We start from the raw sequence: 19,605 nt of genomic DNA on the forward strand, positions 1-19,605 counted from the left end.
CTAAATTAGCTGACACTGGTTAATGTTTGGTAGATTATTTTGGATATTTACTTCTGAATATTCATCACATTGTCTCTGTTTTCTTTTAGGTTGTGTAACCACATTCCGAAGCAATGGGACTCTCTAAAATTTCAATCATCTTTCAATGTACATTTTAAAGATTTTTTTCCAAAACTTAAAAAAAATATTATTCTTTTTCACATAACTGACTGTGTAAACGTTTGATAAAATCCAAGGACAATGAACTCAATTTCATTTTGGAATCTTTTCCTTCGGTACAGTGAAATCCCATTCTCACTGTGTTCTTTAGGGAAAACCTAAAGGTTTTTTTGTTCAATCGTAATCAACTTGCTCTCAACATTGATCCAAATTATTCATGTCAAAGTTCCATGTAATATGCCTTGATTTTCAAAATCTGTGAAGTATTTTCTTTAGCCTCAGATTTTTATACAACAAAACCACACAAGTATTTTTAATTGTTTGTAAAAGATGACTTTTATGTACTTGATTTTCCTCCCTGACTACTGTAAATGGATCCTTACTTCAATGCTTTGATGGTACTAATATGAGGCATTGCGTTCATTGTTGCATAGCATTGTTATCAAATGACTTGCATAAACTGTGTTTCAAGTGCAGAGGCCCAAGTCATAATATCCAAAAGTGTCCTCTATGCAGAGGAGAAAAGCAACTTTTGTTTGTGGATAGCAAGCAGATGAACTTACTTGCAATTTTGGAAGTGAGGACTCATCATAATGATAGCTGGACTGGACTCTTTTGTTTGAAGAAAGGGAAGATATGCAGCTTGTTCTTTGGATTATTAATAATGATGTTAGTGACTGCATCTTATATTCTGACTGGAACTAAAAATGGTCTTTTGCTTATGCAACCAACACTCAATCATGGAGTTTTTGCCAACAATTCAAACTTAATGGACAATGGCAATTTCTGTGATAAGAAAGAACATTACCAAAAATCGAAAATGAATATTTCATATGCAAAGGATTATTCCAGCATTAAACTAATTATTGACACTATAGTTTCACACATTGAGTTCATACCAAGATATCCTCCTGACTTGGAAGATCTGAAGAAACAAGAGTCACATGTAGGTATAAAAGTGGTCTATTTTGTGTTGTAAAAAGTTTTATTGTATTGGAATAGCAAAATATACCGATCCATAGTGCTCTCTCTAAGCGGTTTACAGAGTCAGCATATTTACTGTAACAATCTGGGTCTCCATTTTACTCACCTGGGAAGGATGGAAGGCTAAGTCAGTCTTGAGCTGCTCAGGATCAAATTGCTGGCAGTTAGCAGATTTAGACTGTAATATTGCATTCTAACCATTGCACCAGCGTGGCTCTTAATAAGGAATATTTCCTTAATGGAAAAGGTGATGCTATTTTAAATAAATAAGCTACTATTTTTCTGAGTAGAGATCATAGTTATATTTAATTTTATCATATCAGACATTAAATTCCTTTATGTTCCACATGCTTTCTTATAATTTAATAGGCATAAATGAGATGAAGAAATGATTGCTATTTATATAGAGAAATAGTCAAATAAGCAAACATAGAACTGCTTATTTAGGGAAGTGTCAAGAGGAGGTTTTGATGCTAGGGATTGGGGATAGTGCTTCGATGCACCGAGTATGTGGAAGCTGGTTACAGTTGCTCAACCTTCACCAAGGAAAGGAATTCTGGAAGTTGAAATACAACACATTTGTGGAAAACCAGTTTGGGAATACTTGCATGAAAAAATGGCTATTGTGCAAACTTAATATCTTTTGTCTTTGGATATTTCTTCTGCCAAGACCTTTTAACTTACATAGATCTATGACAGATATTGAAAATGATAAAAACTAGTTTTTATATGGAAGAGTGTATAGTTGACCAATTTATGCTAGATAATTATATTGATCTTTCCTGATTTTAAAAGATTGTTGAAATATACCGTAGTTTTCAGTGCATAAGACGCATCGACGTATAAGACGCACTCAGATTTTAGAGGAGAAAAACAAGGAAAATAGTATTCTGAACCAAATGCTGTAGTATTATATTGTTTAATAAAATACCAGTGTAGCAGAATACATGTATATTTTTTACAAACTTCAAATGTGATAGCTTCAAGGACTTCAAGCTTTTGGATTTCAACTTTCAGAATTCGTCCACCAGTCATGCTACCTTAGGAAGGGGAGTTGAAGTTCACAGGTCTTAATCTTGTCAGGTTTGAATACCCTTGCATTTCTAACCACTAACTCAGGGGTGTTCAAACTTGACAGTTTTAAGACTAGTGGACTTCAACTCCCAGAATTCCTCCACCAGTCATGAGAGAAGGCTCTTGGCTGGAGGATAACAGTCCACTCACCTACCCCCTAGCCACCCACCAAGATTTCTTTTTTGGTTTGCTAAAACTTGGAAGCCCAGTTTATACTTTTGCGGGGGGAGGGGATGAGAAAGTAAGGGGACATTCACCCTAAGGCCACACACACACACATACCACCCTCTAGGATGTTAGTCCAGATGCCACCCCCCTCCCCAAGTGCCTTCCTCCCCAGTTGGGACAAGGCTATCCTGTGAGAGATGAATGTAGGGAAAACGTCCTTTGGAACCAGACACTGGTCTCTCATGCAAGGTGCTTCCCCATCATCTCTCTCTCTCTCTCTCTCTCTCTCTCTCTCTGTGTGTCTCTCTCTCACACATACACATACACACACACACACACACACACACTCTTCCCTCCCTTCTCCTTCCCTCCAGCTTCCTCCAAAGCCTTTTGAGCAGATAAGCCAAAACGCCTTTCTGAGGCAGACAGTTTCAGGGTCTGCCTTTCCTATCTACCTCCCTCCCTTTCTGCCATCCCCAGTTTGGATGGTGCAATGGAACGCCGGGGCGTGGGGGCATGTCGCTCTCCAACAGAACCTGTTGGCTGCGCAGAGCACCGAGAGGACACTCGCTGCTATCGCACACCTCCACCTCACCTGCCTTGCTGCGACCTCCCAAAGGCACCATGGGAGCAGAAGATTGGTGTAGGGGCTGATGGAGGCAAGACCCTGCCGGCACTGACCCCAGTTTGGATGGGGGTGGCTAGTCGCCATGGGCATTCGAACTGGGGTTGGTGCCAGCAGGGACTCTGCGAGGAATGCCTGCCGCTGGGCAGGTGAGGTGGGGGCATGCAGCAGCAGCTGAGGAGAAGTGGGCGGGCATCCCCTCAGTGCTCTGTGCATCCAGCCGGGGAGAAGGCCTGCGGGGTGGCCCTGATTGTCCAGCATGAGGGGGCTTGACTCCATCACTCCCACCGCACCTCGCTGTGTTGTTGGGTGGCAGGCTCAGCTGCTGCTAAAACGAAAGCTGCCGGAGTCGCCTCAGCAGTTGCCACCGCCGGGGCTAGCTAACTCAGGCGGCGTGCCCGCTTTGTTCCTGCCAACTGGAGGACCCAGGCAGCCGCCTGGAAAGAGAGGTTTTGCTGCTGGTGCGACGCCCGGCATCCTGACCATCCACGGGGCTGAGCTGCCGGCCTCCAGCCGAGGTCTGCTGAGCAGCATCCAATGTATAAGATGCACCCAATTTTTAAAGCACTTTTTTGCAGTAAAAAGGTGCGTCTTGTACACCGAAAAATACGATATTCTTTATAGCCATCACTCTGTGTCCCCTTGGTTCTGTGTTTCTGTGGGACAGTTAAACATCAAACTAGTAGAATATGCAAACAATTGAAGTATCATAACAAGAAGTATAACCATAATATTTCAACAAAGCTTGTATTGTTTCTGTTGCAGATGTTCTCAGTAATTCCCAACAAATTTCTCCCAAACAGCAAGAATCCTTGCTGGTATGAAGAATACAAAGGAAACAATACTAGAAACCCTTATGCCACAAACTCTTACGCCTTATATTCCAAACGTTTTCGTACAATATTTGACTACCTTCGTAAGGTATTTTGGAATCATTTATATCATTATGATGACAAATTTTACCGGCTGCGCTGTCTTCCTCATTTTTATATCATTGGCCAACCGAAATGTGGAACAACAGATCTTTATGATAGGCTCAGACTACATCCTGATGTGAAATTTTCAGCAATTAAGGAGCCTCACTGGTGGACCAGAAAACGTTTTGGTGAGTAAACATGGTGATCAGCTGTTTGGAGTTGTATTAACGTAAATCAAAGCTTAACAATAATTAGGAAGCAGTATTCAGTAATTTTAAAGTTTCTCAAGTAGTAAATGATGCAGGAAAAATAATTAAGAGATTTGACTTCTCTTTCAAGTTGCCTTAAAATCTGTTTCTTTGAATCTATTTCAAGTTGCCTTAAAATCCTACCCACAGGTATTTTCATGGATAAGTGTACTGTATAGCACTAACAGTATCATTACCTTGAATTTTTCCCCCAGTGCAAAATGTGTTGAGTCTTTGTCTTAGTTTAATAAAGCTTGGAATGATTTCTGCAAGTTGTGTACAGAAGAGCTTAATAAAACATCTTAAAATATCATTCAAAACAGAAATTTCAGCTATAAATTGCCATGAGATTAAAATGAATAGCACTTAATGTTTATTTAATGGTCATTATTTCAGACATTTATTTCAGTTTAGGGTAAGGGTGACAACAAAATGTAGTTCTTATTATTCTTTCAGACAATACACTTTTACTAACTTCAGTTGAATATGCATTGTACTCCAGATTTTTAATTATACTTCCACCTTACAGTCCTCTAAGGAGCTCACACTTAGATTCTCTTTTATTTTATACACGCAACAATGCTGTGTGGTAGATTAAGCTGCAGGATAATGACTGCTCCAAGTTCACCAAATAAGCTTCATGGCTGAGTTGGGACTTTATCTCAGGTCTTGTCAATTGTCTTCCAGCACAAGTGAATAAACAGCTCTTTTAGCTCTCTAGCTATTGAAATAAATGATTTGGCAGTAGCACTGAACAATGAGATGGCCAAGTTTGTTAATGGCCCAATTATTCAAAGAAGTAAAACCATAAATGGGATTAATGCTTCTCTGAGGGAATCTTTCCAAATAGGAGAAAATAGGTAATGCAGCGGCAAATGTGGTCCAGTGCAAGTAAGACGCAGTGCATCCTAAGTTTGCATAACTATTCTAGCACAAGGTCAGCCTTGGAAATATTGTGTGCAGTTGCAATCCACATATTTCTGAAACAGGGATATCACAAAGGGGCAATAAAAATAATTATAGTGTTGAGGTGATCCTTAAAGAAAAGGCTTTTAATTTTAAAAGGAAGAGTGAGAAGGACATGATAGAAGTGGATAAAAATATTGCACGGTATGGAGAAAGTAAATAATTTCTAATGTTATTCGATTTCAGAAGATAAGAAGCTAGAAATTTAGGAAATGATAATATTTTTGCCTAAAGGAAGTGAGGTAGTAATCATCATTTCCCCTGACTGGGGAAAAGAATGTTTGAGGAGAAAATAGAGCACTTCTTTTAATCCTTTGTTGATATTCTATAAACATAATAGAGGAATTTATATTGTCCGTACGTCTCTACTGCTGCCTGAATTGATAGTTTATGCTATGGTCTGTGGTCTGTATTCTTAAAATGATTAGTTGCTGCCCAGCTGCAGAATTGTGTTGCCAGAACAATATAAACAGATAGATTAGTCATATTGCATTGGTTATATAGCACCCCTGCTTTTTCTGGGGATGTGGGTTGTTTTGGAATGAGAACAATCACATGTGATCCATTTCCTTCAACAACCTTTCTTTTTAACTTTTATGGTTTGGAAAACCCGTTGAAGTAATTTTCAGTTTTCCATCCTGGGGTGGAACGAGTCTTCAGAATTGGTTTGTCCTCAACTAATCATCTTGAGGATCAAGTCAGTCTCATTTGAATAATTGCTAGGATCCGCCTTGAGACCCCCATATTCTGACTCAATTCTTCAGAGGATATTTGTTGCAGGACTCCCTCCTTACTTTTTCTCTAATTTGGCCTTCTTCTTTAAATCAATCTTAAATCCTTCAACTCCTTACTATCAAACAGCGCTTTTTAGGGCTCCTGATTACAACTTCCTATAACTTCAAGGACACCTCTGAACTTCTGCACTGATCAAGAGATACAGACAATATCATAGCCATTTGGCTGTCGGGGGGCCCCAGTATTTATTCCCCTTCCCAAGATTCTAAGATTCCTGAAATACAGCTTCAACAGGGGTCTGGCACCCAACACCCTTTGCAGACAGGTGGCAGCACTCTCCTCAGTCCTGGCATGTGAACAGGACAGATCCTTGTCTCAGTTTCCCACCATCCATCATTTTCTTAAGGGTGCGTCTAACCTGCTTCCACTCACAATTCACCATTATTCCACACGTTCGGAAGTCCCTCATGGAACCATCATATGAACCACTCCAAGAAACTTCACTCAGGCATCTATTCATAAAGGTAGCCTTTCTGGTGGCCATCACATCCCCCTGCCACTTTTCAGAACTTTCAGCCCTTTCAGTCAGGGGAGACCTATGTGCCTTCCAACTGGATAAGGTACCTCTCAGACTTCCCTCTGTGCCCGCCCAACCCACCCTTCCGAACAACATTGGCGTTCGTTTGGATGTATGAAAAACTCTTAAGACCTACCTAGATCATACCAAGGACCTCAGGAAATCTGAGGCTCTCTTTGTGTGAGTCCATCCTTGATCCCTGGGGAATTATGTATCCTTGGCCAACGTAGGGTGATGGATCAGAAGAACCATCACCAAGACCTACGAGTTAGCCAGCCTTCCAACTCCAGCAGGCATCATAGCACACTCCACCAGCGGAATCATGTCTCATACAAATTCCATTAGTCACATTTTTAAATGAATCCCTCTTAGGGAACCCCAGTTGAAAATGATTGACCTCAGTGGTTTAGCTGTAGAGTATTGTTTCATGCAATCTGGTTCTTCCCAATCTCTGCTAACTAACCAAGTGTTAGTTGGTCTTGGTCTTATAATGAGCTGTTTCAGAGACACAATGACAAGATGATTTGATATCTTCTTGTTGGAATGCAAATTTGGCAGAGCGCATACAGTGAAAACAATTACAATTCTGAAAACAATTACAATAGAATAAAGTTTGACTCACAAAAATATTTTGCAATAATAAATAATTGGAGATTTTGCAATAGTCATAGATAATAGGATGTGTCCCAATTTCCAGATTCAACTCAATTTTGGAATTACAGTTCATGTTGGTACTGATTTTTAGAAACGAAATAGACTTTCTTCAGGATGGTATGTGCCCAACCTCATGTTCAGATCTTCTACTCATTATCATGTTAAAAGTCCAACCATTTTGTGGCTGATCATTTCTTTTTCCTTTAACCTTTTTGACTTTGACACATTATACCCTAATCATACTGATAAGCCGCTTTGACTTTTTAATTGAAAACGTGCCAAATATTGCAAACAATCATCCCGGCGGAGAGTTGGGGTGTGTAAAATGTTTACTGCTTCCTAGGGGGCATGTAACATAAAATAATTGAAAAGCATCGTGTATAGTAAGTTTTATAATATCAGGTGAAAAAAATCAGAACCCTTATTTGCATCTATATATATTGGTATAGAGGCATTGTCATTGTCAAATTTAGACTGCATTAATTTCTTATGTGGATTTGAAATGTGAAACTTCTGTATCAGGCAGGCTGGTTTCCAATTTTCTGTATCTGGATATGCAATTTTACAGATGCTGCAAAAAAATAATAATCTAAAATTTGGCTATTGAAGGAATCTGGAATGAAGTAAATATGCTCCATTCTGACTTTTTATTACTTATCCTTATTATTTCACTATACGACTCATGGTAATATATAACTGATTTTATTTGCATTAAGACTAATACTTGGCACTTGTAGACTAAAATTAAATTATCTGGATTATCTGAGTTTAAAAATTGACAATAGATTTCAGGGGAACTGATGACATCATTTGGCAATCAATATCCCTGATTCTTTCTTTTATTACTATTGATTTGGCCTTCTACAAGGTTAATTGACCTAAATAGTCAGGAGAGAGGCCAAGACTGCAAAATTCCAGCTATGCAGGTGTGGTGCCAATGGGAATGATAATTGTCTGACAGCAGCAGTGGCACTAGCCACTATTTATACTGAATTATATTAATATAATTCAGTATTTTGTCAAATCTGTTTTGTAATCTGCCTCGGGTTTATTGGTTTGCTTTTATAATATAAGTTCCAATCTATGAATATTAATAAGAAATATTTTTATAAAATCTAGATAAAATTTACCATATTTTTTGTAGTATAAGACACACCTTTTTACACCCCCTCCCAAACTGGGTGAAAACATAGGTGTCTTATACACCGAATGTAGCTCCACCCAGCCAGCCCCACCTTTTGGTCTCTGCCTCCCAGCAATTTACCTCTTTGTAGCAAACAGTACAGAGCCTCATTAGCATAAGCAATTGAGTATCAGCCTCCCAACACACAGCTGATTCAGCACAGGCAAGCCACTTGGTAGAACTGAAAGTGCAAGTGCAAGGAGTTAAGTTTCTGTGAGGTGGACTGCTGGCAATGTTGGACTGCTGAAACTGCAAGGAGGTAAGTCAATAACTATAAATGTTTATAGAATGTTTCAATTATTAGACTTATTTTTAAAGACTGCTTTATTATTGTTCTAGACAATTTAACAAAATGAAGAAGCCTAACGGATAGTTGCAAGAACTGCCTGACCCTGTATACCCTCTGCTCCTCCCCTCCCAGGAGTTTCCATGTGGCCCATTTTGGACCTGCACAGAGGCTCTAGGAGGGTGAAAAATGGGCCTACCAAAAGTACCAGAAGTCCAGAAATGGGCCCATTTCCAGACTCCGTATCTCAGGGAAGCCATTTTCATTCTCCCAGAGGCTCAAGGAGAGCCTCTGGAGCCTGGGGAGGGTGAAAAACAGACCTATTGTAAATCTGGAATAGAGCAGTTTTCAGCCTGCAGAGGGCCTCGGAGCCCAGGAGAGGCCGTTTTCGCTCTCCCAGAGGCTCAAAGAAAGTCTCTGGAGCCACCACCAGACCGTTACTCTGGAAGTTGAGTAGGCCATACCCCCATGGCCACGTCCACTCAGCAACTGGGCAGAGAATTGGTTGCTAAAATTTTTGAATCCCACCCCTGGTCTCAGGGTAATAGGTCACTTTAAAAGATGGATACCAAAAATTGGTGGGAAAGGAGTGGAGGATAATAAGCAAATTCAGGTGCCAATTTTTAAAATTACTGGAAACAATCTTAATTATTTTACACAGAAATTACGATTGCATTTTAATGCAATATATCTACTAACCCAAAGTAATTGCATTCTTTGAATAGTGTCTTCTCTTCCAAAATATAAATCATTAGAAGTCTCTATTGTATAGTTTCTGATTTTTTAAAAATTACTTCTTTGTGTCTTTTTATTTTCAGGGATAATTCGTTTGAGGGATGGATTTCATGACCGTTACCCTGTGAACGATTACCTAGATCTGTTTGATTTGGCTGCCCATCAGATTCAAAATGTGCTGCAGAGAGATTCTGAAAACAGCCATGAAAAAAGGAGCAACATTATTATTGGTAAAGAAACTGTTGTTTAGGATGGCTTTTCTCAATCTGGTGTTATCTAGATCAGTGTTTCCCAACCGGTGTGCCGCGGCACACTGGTGTGCCGCGAGACATGGTCAGGTGTGCCACCAAGAAATAAGCTCAGCTTCTGGTCTCGCAACTTTTTGCGAAGAGAAAAAAGTTGTGAGACCGGAAGCTGAGCTTGCTTCTTTGCGCCTTCCAAGTTTTCCAGCAGCTGCGGCGCCCCGCCCGGCTGGAGCTTCCCTGTCAGCAGGTGAGCTTTGGGGCTTGGTGGGAGGGCAGCGGCAGCGGGAGGGCGGCGCGCAGCGGGAGGGTGATGGCGGCGTCAGCGGCAGCGGGCAGGAGCCATGCCGTGGGGCGGTGGCAGGGTGGTCCCTCTCTCTCTCCCCCTCTCTTGCTTTCTCTTTCTCTCCCCCCCTCTCCCTCTCTCTTTCTCCCAGTAGCCATGGGGCGACGTCAGGATGATCAGCTGTGAGGCGGAGCTACGGAACAGAGGAACAGAGGCACCGACGGCGGCGGCTGGAAATGCTGGAATTGCGTGGCTGGCACTTGCCTGCTGGCTGGACCAGGACGGAGGCTCAAGCCCCACATCCATGCCCAGCGCAACGCCAGAAATGTATGGCGTCTAGCCACCGCCGTCTGTGCCTCCGTTCTGGAGCTCCGCTTCACAGCTGATCACCCTGCCGTCGCCCCATGGCTACTGGGAGAAAGAGAGAGGGAGAGAGGGGGGAGAGAAAGAGAAAGCAAGAGAGGGAGAGAGAGAAAGAGAGAGGAAGAGAGGGGGGGAGAGAAAGAGAGAGAAAGATATAGCAAGAGAGGGAGAGAGAGAAAGAGAGGGAGAGAGGGGGGAGAGAAAGAGGGAGAAAGAGATAGCAAGAGAGGTAGAGAGAGGAAGAGAGGGGGGGATAGAAAGAGAGAGAAAGAGATAGCAAGAGAGAGAGAGAAAGAGAGGGAGAGAGGGGGGAGAGAAAGAGATAGCAAGAGAGAGAGAGGGAGAGAGAGAAAGAGATAGCAAGAGAGGGAGAGAGAGAAAGAGAGAGGGAGAGAGGGGGGAGAGAAAGAAGGAGAGAGAGGGGGTAGAGAAAGAGAGAAAGCAAAAGAGAGAGAGAAAGAGAGATAGCAAGAGAGAGGGAGAGAGAGGGGGGAGAAAGAGAGAAAGCAAAAGAGAGAGAGAGAAAGAGAGATAGCAAGAGAGAGAAAGAGAGAGGGAGAGAGAGGGGAAGAGAGAAAGAGAGAAAGACAGCAAGAGAGAGAAAGCAAGAGAGAGAGAGAAAGGGGGAAGGAGGGTAAGGGAAAGACAGAAAGGGAAGGAGGGCAAAAAAGAGAGGAAGGAAGGGAGAAACAAAGAGAGATGGAGAGAGAGGGGAAAGAAAGAGGAGGGAAGGGAGAGAGAGAGAGAGAAAGAGGGAGAGAGAAAAATAGAGCGAAAGGGAGGAAGAGAGATATTTTTTGTCCAAACTTTTTTTTACACACACACACCCGCCCCCGCTCAATGTTCCCCAGGATTTTGTAAATGTGAATAATGTGCCGCGGCTCAAAAAAGGTTGGGAAACACTGATCTAGATGTTTAAGAATCTCACAATTCAAGAATTTAACTTTAAAAAAAGCTGAAATTGTATTCCTGGTATTGGTATGGTTTATGGTTCCTGGTGTTAAAAAGGGGAGCCAGGAATTTTTTATATTTTATCAATATATAACTGAAATATATATTAGATAAAAGAACGTGATGATAGCACTTTATTTCAAGAAGTTATGTTTGCAGAAAAAGGAATAGAGATTTTTTACAGCAATCTAGAAGTAGCTTTAAATGACAATGAAAAGGTAATATATTTCTTCCATTACAAATCTCTAAATTCTTTTCTTTATTTATTTTAATTATTACTTGGATTTGTATGTCGCCCCTCTCCGAGGACTCCGCGACTTTACTGTGATGCTGTTTAAATATGTGCAATATTTATTTTAAATAATTATTAATAAACATGCAGTATCTATCAGTGATGGCAAACCTTTTCTTCCTCAGGTGTCAAAAGAGTGTGTGCACATGCTATCACGCATGCGCGAGTACCCATACCCATAATTCAGTGCCTAGGTAGGGCAAAAGCAGCTTCCCCCACCTCCTGGAAAAAGCATACTTACCAACTTCTGGTGGGCCCAGTAGGGTTGTGTTTTGCTGTCCCTATGCTCCAAAGGCTCCTTGGAGCCCTTCCCATCTCCAAAGGCTCTCTGGAAGCCAAAAATGCCCTCCCAGAGCATCTGCGGGCCAAAAATCAGCTGGCCAGCAAACACATGCACATGTTAAGTTAAGTTAAGTCAGTTAAGTTTTATTAGATTTGTATGCCACCCTTTTCCGAAGACTGGGAGTGGGACATAGGAGCTGGGCTAGGGCAATGGCTCATGTGCCAGCAGATATGGCTGTGCATGCCACCTGTGGCATCCTTGCCATAGGTTCACCATCACTGGTATATATATTTTTGAGAAGTAAATGTATTCACTTTCAGTAGACCATTCTCACTAATTATGTTATGATGGCTACCTTGATTGTCTGTGCAATGCTAAACTTGGTGGAATGTTTAATCTATTTAAAATATTCAAATAACATCATACGATAGCTATCTGTAAACATGATAATAAAAAGCATAATTAGAAGTAGTTTGCATAAGGTTTCATATCTGTGTGTCTTCACTTCCCAGTAGATTTTACATGGGCTTTTTTCAGTCTATGTCCTATTCTAATAATACGACACAGAATGCTTTGGAAATTATCTTGAGTCATCTAAATCCATATAAAAGTATTTACCTATGTTTCAACATTGTTGTTTTGAAACGGGCCTTAATTAGTTGCAACTGTGGAGTCAACATGACAAAAATAAAGTTTAACCAGGCTGCTCTGTACAGACAACTCTTTCTAATTTGGAAATTAGAAATTCATTGAAGGAGGAAACCATCCTTGGTTTCTTCCTATGGTATTGGAGACAAACTGCTGTATTTCTATATACAGTAATTTGTGTTACATTTATAGATAGATAAATACATATAGATATAGATCTTTGAATGACCACGGACCGGTCACAAATAGTGGGCGGGCCGGATGTGGCCTGCGGGCTGCTCCTTGCCCAGGTCTGCCTTAAGCTAACCTAATGTAAAACAGCATTTAACATAATCTAGTACAAGTTTCCCAACCTTGACAACTTTAAGACATGTGGACTTCATCTTCAGATATGTTGGCTGGGAAATTCTGGGAATTGAAATCCACACATTACCAAGGTTAGGAAACCCTGATCTAATAGGTCTTGACTTCCTCACAAAAGCTAGCTACACTAATCTGAAATCTGTTGCTTTTATAAACAAATGTTAAATGCTCTTTCTAGGGTTTGTATCTCAAGGACAAGGACAGGTGAAAAAATTTGTATTAGCATTAGAGATGTCTCTTTCATGAATATATTGATTCATGTTAATTATGAACATTTATGGAACAGCTGGGCTTCTGCTGCAGTTTTAAGGAAATTAGTTTTTCTAAAAAATGTTTACTTCAGCTTTGCATCAGCATGCATACTATATTAAACTTTTTATTAACTTGTTAAAGATAATTTATTTCTTAATATATCCATAGGATATGAAAACCGGAAGGTCACTTAGGGAATAATGCTATTAAACTTTATATAGTTAAAGCTGTAAACATTCCTCTAACTTTAACAGGCAGTGTAATTTTCCATTAAAAAATGCCTCTGAATCAAATGATTACTGACAGTGAAGGGCTGCCCATCTCTGGCACTACAGGTGCTGGCATGCACAAATCCAATGGGCACGGATGCACTTGCCGGCATGGGATTTGGCTTCTGCACATGCGCAGGAAGCAAAATTTGGATTTCTTTGTTTCCTCACATGCATGGAAGAAAAAAAAAGCCAAAAATCGCAAAATCCCATGCAGGCAAGCATCCTCATGCAAGATTCCCCTTCCTGTGAATGCACAGAAGCTGGATCTTGAGCGAGTGCATGCGTGCATGTGCTGGGAACACAGAGATGGATGCGCATTTCTGTTTTTCCAACCAAGACTGCACACTGGAGCGTCCATGCAACAGCCCACTATTGAGTTATGATTATACCCTGGGATGAAACAATGGTTATTGACTCAGTGTTACACAACACACAAAGCTCCAAGCATTCTAAACAGGATTTTCTAATTTAAGATCACTATAGCAATTAATTCACAAGATTTTATAGCCTAGAACAGTGATTGCTAACCTTTTTTTCCTTGGGTGCCAAAAGTGCACGCAACAGTGCGTGCATGCGTGCCGATACTTATAATGCAATGCCTTCTCCACTGGCCCCCTTGGATGAGAGGTAGCCAGACAGATTAGAATAACTCCCTAAAAGCGCCACTTGCCTCTTGAGCGCCAAGCGCCACTTGAGTGGGCATCACTGAGAAAGGGGCCAGGAAGTTGTCAGTGCTTGGTTGTGGTGCGTTTGCAAGCTGCCTGAAGTTGAGCATCCATCTGGCAACCTAGGTCCAGAGAAGAGCAAGAAGCAGGGGGAGGTTTTCTGGAAAGAGAGGAGAGGGACAATGACCATCACTCCATTTCCCCTTTCTCCATCCCACCCTTTACCTTCTTAAGTGCATATGCACCCACTAAGCACCTTTGGCTTGAAAAATTGCAACAGACAAGATCTCTCCAAGATAGTTAATTAACATTGTGCTCCACTGGCTGCTTCCAAGTGCTTTTTGCCTGCACTGCTTGCCTTTTTCCAAAGGCAGTGACAGTTCCTCCTGCCAGCCTCACTGCAAACCTTGGAATTTTCCTTACGGGTGGTGAGAAAGATCCTGGTGGGAGGGAACCCTCTTTACAGAGGCAATGGTGGCGCCTCTTCCTTATCCTGCCAGCCTTGCTGTAAACCTCAAATTTTGCCTTACAGGGGTGAGTGAATGTCTTGGTGGGGAGGGAACATTCATGGTTCCAGTGACTCAAGCCATGCGCTGGAGAAGCCCTATTGGAGCGCTGATCATCTGTGTGCATGGTGACAGCCAACCACTGCTTCTGTAAGGGATGCCAGATATTCAGTTCTGAAGCCCCGTGGAAATGGTCAGATGAGCATGGCCTGCTCTGGCAGGGTGTGTGAATTTCCTACATAACTTTGCTGGCACTGCTGCTTCTGCAAAGAGGCAGTGACAGCAGGCCGTTCATGCTGGCAAAGAGATAGCAGTGACGGCAAACTTATGTAGGCAAGCCCCACCAGCATGCTGGAAATTGCCCGACTGGCTTCATGGGGCTGCAGAGCTGAGCATTTGGCATCCAGCTTCTCTTGTGCTGGACGCTGCCATGCACACAACTGATTGACACTCCAACAGGGCTTCTCCGGAGCGTGGCTGCAGTCGCTGGCACCATAAGAATTCCTTTTCATCAATATTAATTCAAGTTCATAATAGATAAGATTCTAAAACTTGTAGGAAATATATTTTTAATGTCATTGCCAAGTTGATAAGCTTTGAAGAGCTGATTGCCGAATATAAATTATGACAAAATAAGCAATTATGGCAATTAAAGGGACACAATAAATTAGTGGTTCTCAACCTGGGGGTTGGGACAAATTTCCCATGGTGTTAGGAACTAAGGCTTCTATTCTGGCACCTTGGAACATATTTTCACAATCTGACCAATCAGGCATTTTCAGTGGGAGTGTCTTCTGACCTTGCCAATCAGCTTAAAGCTCTGTTGGGAGAATTGGCGCTAGACTTATGGTTGGGAGTCACAGTATTAAGGGGTTGTGGCATTAGAAAGTTTGTGAACACTGCAAATGAAAATACAGTATATGTACCACTGTATACATCTCATAGTGGATTGGCGCTAGACTTATGGTTGGGAGTCACAATATTAAGGGGTTGCGGCATTAGAAAATTTGAGAACCACTGCAAATGAAAATATATGTGCCTCTGTATACGTCTCATAGTGGACCTGCTATAATCTATATTATAATAGTGCAAATTCTATAAAAAAGATTGGACGTGTACATTTTATTTCATTCAGCAAAATTCCTCATCAATATGTCTGGTTCCAGAATAATATTTTTTGGATTCTGTATGTTCTGCCAGCTTTTGTACAAGCCTCCAATGAAAAGGAAATTGGTTCAAAACAGACACACAAACGCAGTAGAAGTCCAGTAGATGTTTTTTATCTCAACAAAAGAGAAGCAAAACTCCCTTTTAGAATTCAAAGGGATTTCTTGTATAAACAAGGCAGTAATGGATTACAGTCCAATAACACGGCAAGCAATAAATCAGCAAGAAACCAGTACTGTGAAGTTCGGCACAAATACTGTTTGTTCCAGACGTGGCAAAAACTTACAAGGATTTCTTTTCTCAAACTCCGTGTCTCCCAACAACTACGATCAGATAATCTCCACGCTGTTCAGCCTGCATGCTGCCAATTTAACAGCTGCTATAATTACGTGAGCCCCACCCAACCACAGATGGATTCTCTATCGCCTGTAATATTTCTTCAATTGTTCTCTTCTATGCATAACTCTACGCATGCGTGGGTCCAAAAATTCCTCATCCAAATCTACTGAAGATAATGGAGATTGACTTCCTGGGCTGTCTGCCAAGCCCCCCTCTTCCAAGTCACCCCCACCTTCTTCTTCTTCTGAGGAAACTTCACTACCTGACTCTGTCGGCAATAAAACAGGCCTATGACATGTTGATGTTTCCCCTGCATCCACCTCCACATTGCTTGGGGCAGGAATTTTTATCTTATATTTATATATGTATAATTTTAATGTTTTAGTGTTTTAAATTTTTTATCAATTGCTATTTTATACTGTTACTAATTTAATTGTTTTTTAATGCTTAACAGTATAAAATAGCAATAGGTGCTAAGTAATGGATGACTGGGATAAATATACTTGTGGGTATGAATGGAATGATTGGTATAATTGGGTTGGTGGGGGGGGGGTTATGGTATGGATGAGTTGACTGATAGTAGTGTGAATGATAGATTTGGCCCACCTGACACTCGGGAGACAGGAGAGGAAGGGGCACCGATCTCTGGGGTGGCAGAGGGTTGGAATATCCCTGTGTTGCTGGGGAGAGGCAGATATGGCGGGGGCCACAGAGCTAGCCGTTCCAGGGGAATGAGGGACCGTTGCTTAATAACGGTCCCTTGTTCTGGCTCTGTGAGCCCAATCTTGGGTACTGGTGATGAGTGTAACTCTGGCCCTGGATTCGGGTTGCTGCTGCTTAATGCCAGGTCGGTGGTAAATAAAGCTCTCCTCATCCGGGATCTGATCCTGGATGAGGAGGCCGACCTGGCATGTATTACTGAAACCTGGCTGGGCCCGGAGGGAGGTGTTCCTCTCTCTGAAATTTGCCCAGCCGGGTTTCAGATATGGCATCAACCTCGACCCCAGGGAAGGGGGGGAGGAGTGGCTATTATAGCCAGGGAGAGCCTTTGCCTGCGTAGACTCATTGCTCCGGAAATTGCGGGTTGCGAGTCTCTCTTGCTGAAGTTGGACTTAGGGGTTCAGGTGGGCTTATTTCTCACGTACCTGCCTCCCAGCTGTGTGTCAAAAGCCCTGCCTGTGCTACTCAAGGAGGTAGCCGGGTTGGCGGTGGAGTTCCCCGGACTCATTGTCCTGGGGGACTTCAACCTGCCGTCACTCGGCGAAACCTCTGGGCTGGCACAGGAGTTCATGGCCATCATGACAGCCATGGACCTGACTCAAGTAGTACAGGGTCTGACTCACGAGGGAGGGCACACACCTGACATGGTATTCCTTTCCGAGCAATTGAGAAATGGTCTGAGACTAAGGGGCTTAGAAGCATTGCCTTTGTCATGGTCAGACCATTTTCTACTACGGCTTGACTTCCTGGCTCCAATCCTTCCCCGCAGGGAGGCGGAACCAATGAAGATGTTCCGCCCCAGACACCTGATGGACCCAGAGGGCTTTCAGACAGCACTTGGGGTTATTCCAGAGGCACTCATCCACAGTTCGGCGGAGTCTCTTGCGGAGGCCTGGAACAAGGCTGCTGCGGAGGCTCTTGACCAGATTGCGCCTTTGCGACCTCTCCGTGGCGCTAGACCCCGTAGAGCCCCATGGTTCAACGAGGAGCTCCGGGAGTTGAAACGCCAAAAGAGATGTCTAGAGAAGCGATGGAGGAAGAGTAGGTCTGAATCTGATCGAACACTTGTAAGAGCTTTTATTAAGATTTACAAAGTGGCGCTCAAGGCGGCAAGATGTGCGTACCATGCCGCTTTGATTGCATCAGCGGAATCCCGCCCGGCCGCTCTGTTTAGGGTGACCCGCTCCCTTCTTAACCAGGGGGGAGTTGGGGAGCCCTTGCAGAGTAGCGCTGAGGAGTTTAACACGTTTTTCGCTGATAAAGTCGCTCAGATCCGGGCCGACCTCGACTCCAATTGTAAAACAGAGTCAACTGACAATGAGTCAGTCGAGGTGACCGGGGCACGTACTTGTCCACCTGTCTGGGAAGAGTTTGATCTGGTGACACCTGATGAAGTGGACAAGGCCATTGGAGCTGTGAGTTCCGCCACCTGTCTACTGGATCCGTGTCCCTCCTGGTTGGTCTCGGCCAGCAGGGAGGTGACACGGAGCTGGGCCCAGGAGATTACCAACGCTTCCTTGGGGAGGGGAGTTTTTCCAACACTCTATAAAGAAGCGCTCGTGCGCCCCCTCCTCAAGAAGCCCTCCCTGGACCCAGCCGTACTTAATAACTATTGTCCAGTCTCCAACCTTCCCTTTATGGGGAAGGTTGTTGAGAAGGTGGTGGCACTCCAGCTCTAGCGGTCCTTGGAAGAAGCCGATTATCTAGGTCCCCAGCAGTCGGGTTTCAGGCCCGGTTACAGCACGGAAACCGCTTTGGTCGCGTTGATGGATGATCTCTGGCAGGCCCGGGACAGGGGTTTATCCTCTGTCCTGGTGCTCCTCGATCTCTCAGCGGCTTTCGATACCATCGACCATGGTATCCTTCTGCACCGGTTGGAGGGGTTGGGGGTGGGAGGCACTGTTCTCCAGTGGTTCTCCTACCTCTCTGGCCGGTCGCAGTCGGTGTTAGTGGGGAGTCAGAGGTCGGCTCCGAGGTCTCTCCCTTGTGGGGTGCCTTGGGTCGGTCCTCTCCCCCTTGCTATTTAACATCTACATGAAACCGCTGGGCGAGATCATCCAAGGACATGGGGTGAGGTATCATCAATATGCCGATGATACCCAGCTTTACATCTCCACCCCATGCCAAGTCAACGAAGCGGCGGAAGTGATGTGCCAGTGCCTGGAGGCTGTTGGGGCCTGGATGGGTGTCAACAAACTCAAGCTCAACCCGGATAAGATGGAGTGGCTGTGGGTTTTGCCTCCCAAGGACAATCCCATCTGTCCGTCCATTACCCTGGGGGGGAATTACTGACCCCCTCAGAGAGGGTCCGCAACTTGGACGTCCTCCTCGATCCACAGCTCACATTAGAAAACCATCTCTCAGCTGTGGCGAGGGGGGCGTTTGCCCAGGTTCGCCTGGTGCACCAGTTGCGGCCCTATCTGGACCGGGACTCATTGCTCACAGTCACTCATGCCCTCATCACCTCGAGGTTCGACTACTGTAATGCTCTCTACATGGGGCTACCTTTGAAAAGTGTTCGGAAACTTCAGATCGTGCAGAATGCAGCTGCGAGAGCAGTCATGGGCTTACCTAGGTATGCCCATGTTTCACCATCACTCCGCAGTCTGCATTGGCTGCCGATCAATTTTCGGTCACAATTCAAAGTGTTGGTTATTACCTTTAAAGCCCTTCATGGCATCGGACCAGAATATCTCCGAGACCGCCTCCTGCCGCACGAATCCCAGCGACCGATTAGGTCCCACAGAGTGGGCCTTCTCCGGGTCCCATCAACTAAACAATGTCGGTTGGCGGGCCCCAGGGGAAGAGCCTTCTCTGTGGCGGCACCGGCTCTCTGGAACCAACTCCCCCCCGGAGATTAGAACTGCCCCTACTCTTCCTGCCTTCCGTAAACTCCTTAAAACCCACCTTTGCCGTCAGGCTGGGGGAAATTGAAACATCTCCCC

General features: G+C 43.5%; 1 protein-coding gene across 3 annotated transcripts in view; it reads left to right on the forward strand.

Moving 5' to 3' along the window:
• The window catches only part of CHST15 (carbohydrate sulfotransferase 15), an 81,850-nt gene that overhangs the window by 50,961 nt on the left and 11,284 nt on the right, over positions 1-19,605 (forward strand). For all 3 annotated transcript variants that reach the window (XM_070753993.1, XM_070753992.1, XM_070753994.1), the window contains exons 2-4: positions 90-1,105; positions 3,776-4,115; positions 9,395-9,541. In XM_070753993.1, the coding sequence (XP_070610094.1) occupies positions 566-1,105; positions 3,776-4,115; positions 9,395-9,541 (1,027 nt within the window). In that variant the 5' untranslated portion in view covers positions 90-565. The remainder of the gene's footprint in view (positions 1-89; positions 1,106-3,775; positions 4,116-9,394; positions 9,542-19,605) is intronic.

Source organism: Erythrolamprus reginae, chromosome 5 (assembly GCF_031021105.1).
Source record: "Erythrolamprus reginae isolate rEryReg1 chromosome 5, rEryReg1.hap1, whole genome shotgun sequence".
NCBI classification, from domain to species: Eukaryota; Metazoa; Chordata; class Lepidosauria; order Squamata; family Dipsadidae; genus Erythrolamprus; species Erythrolamprus reginae.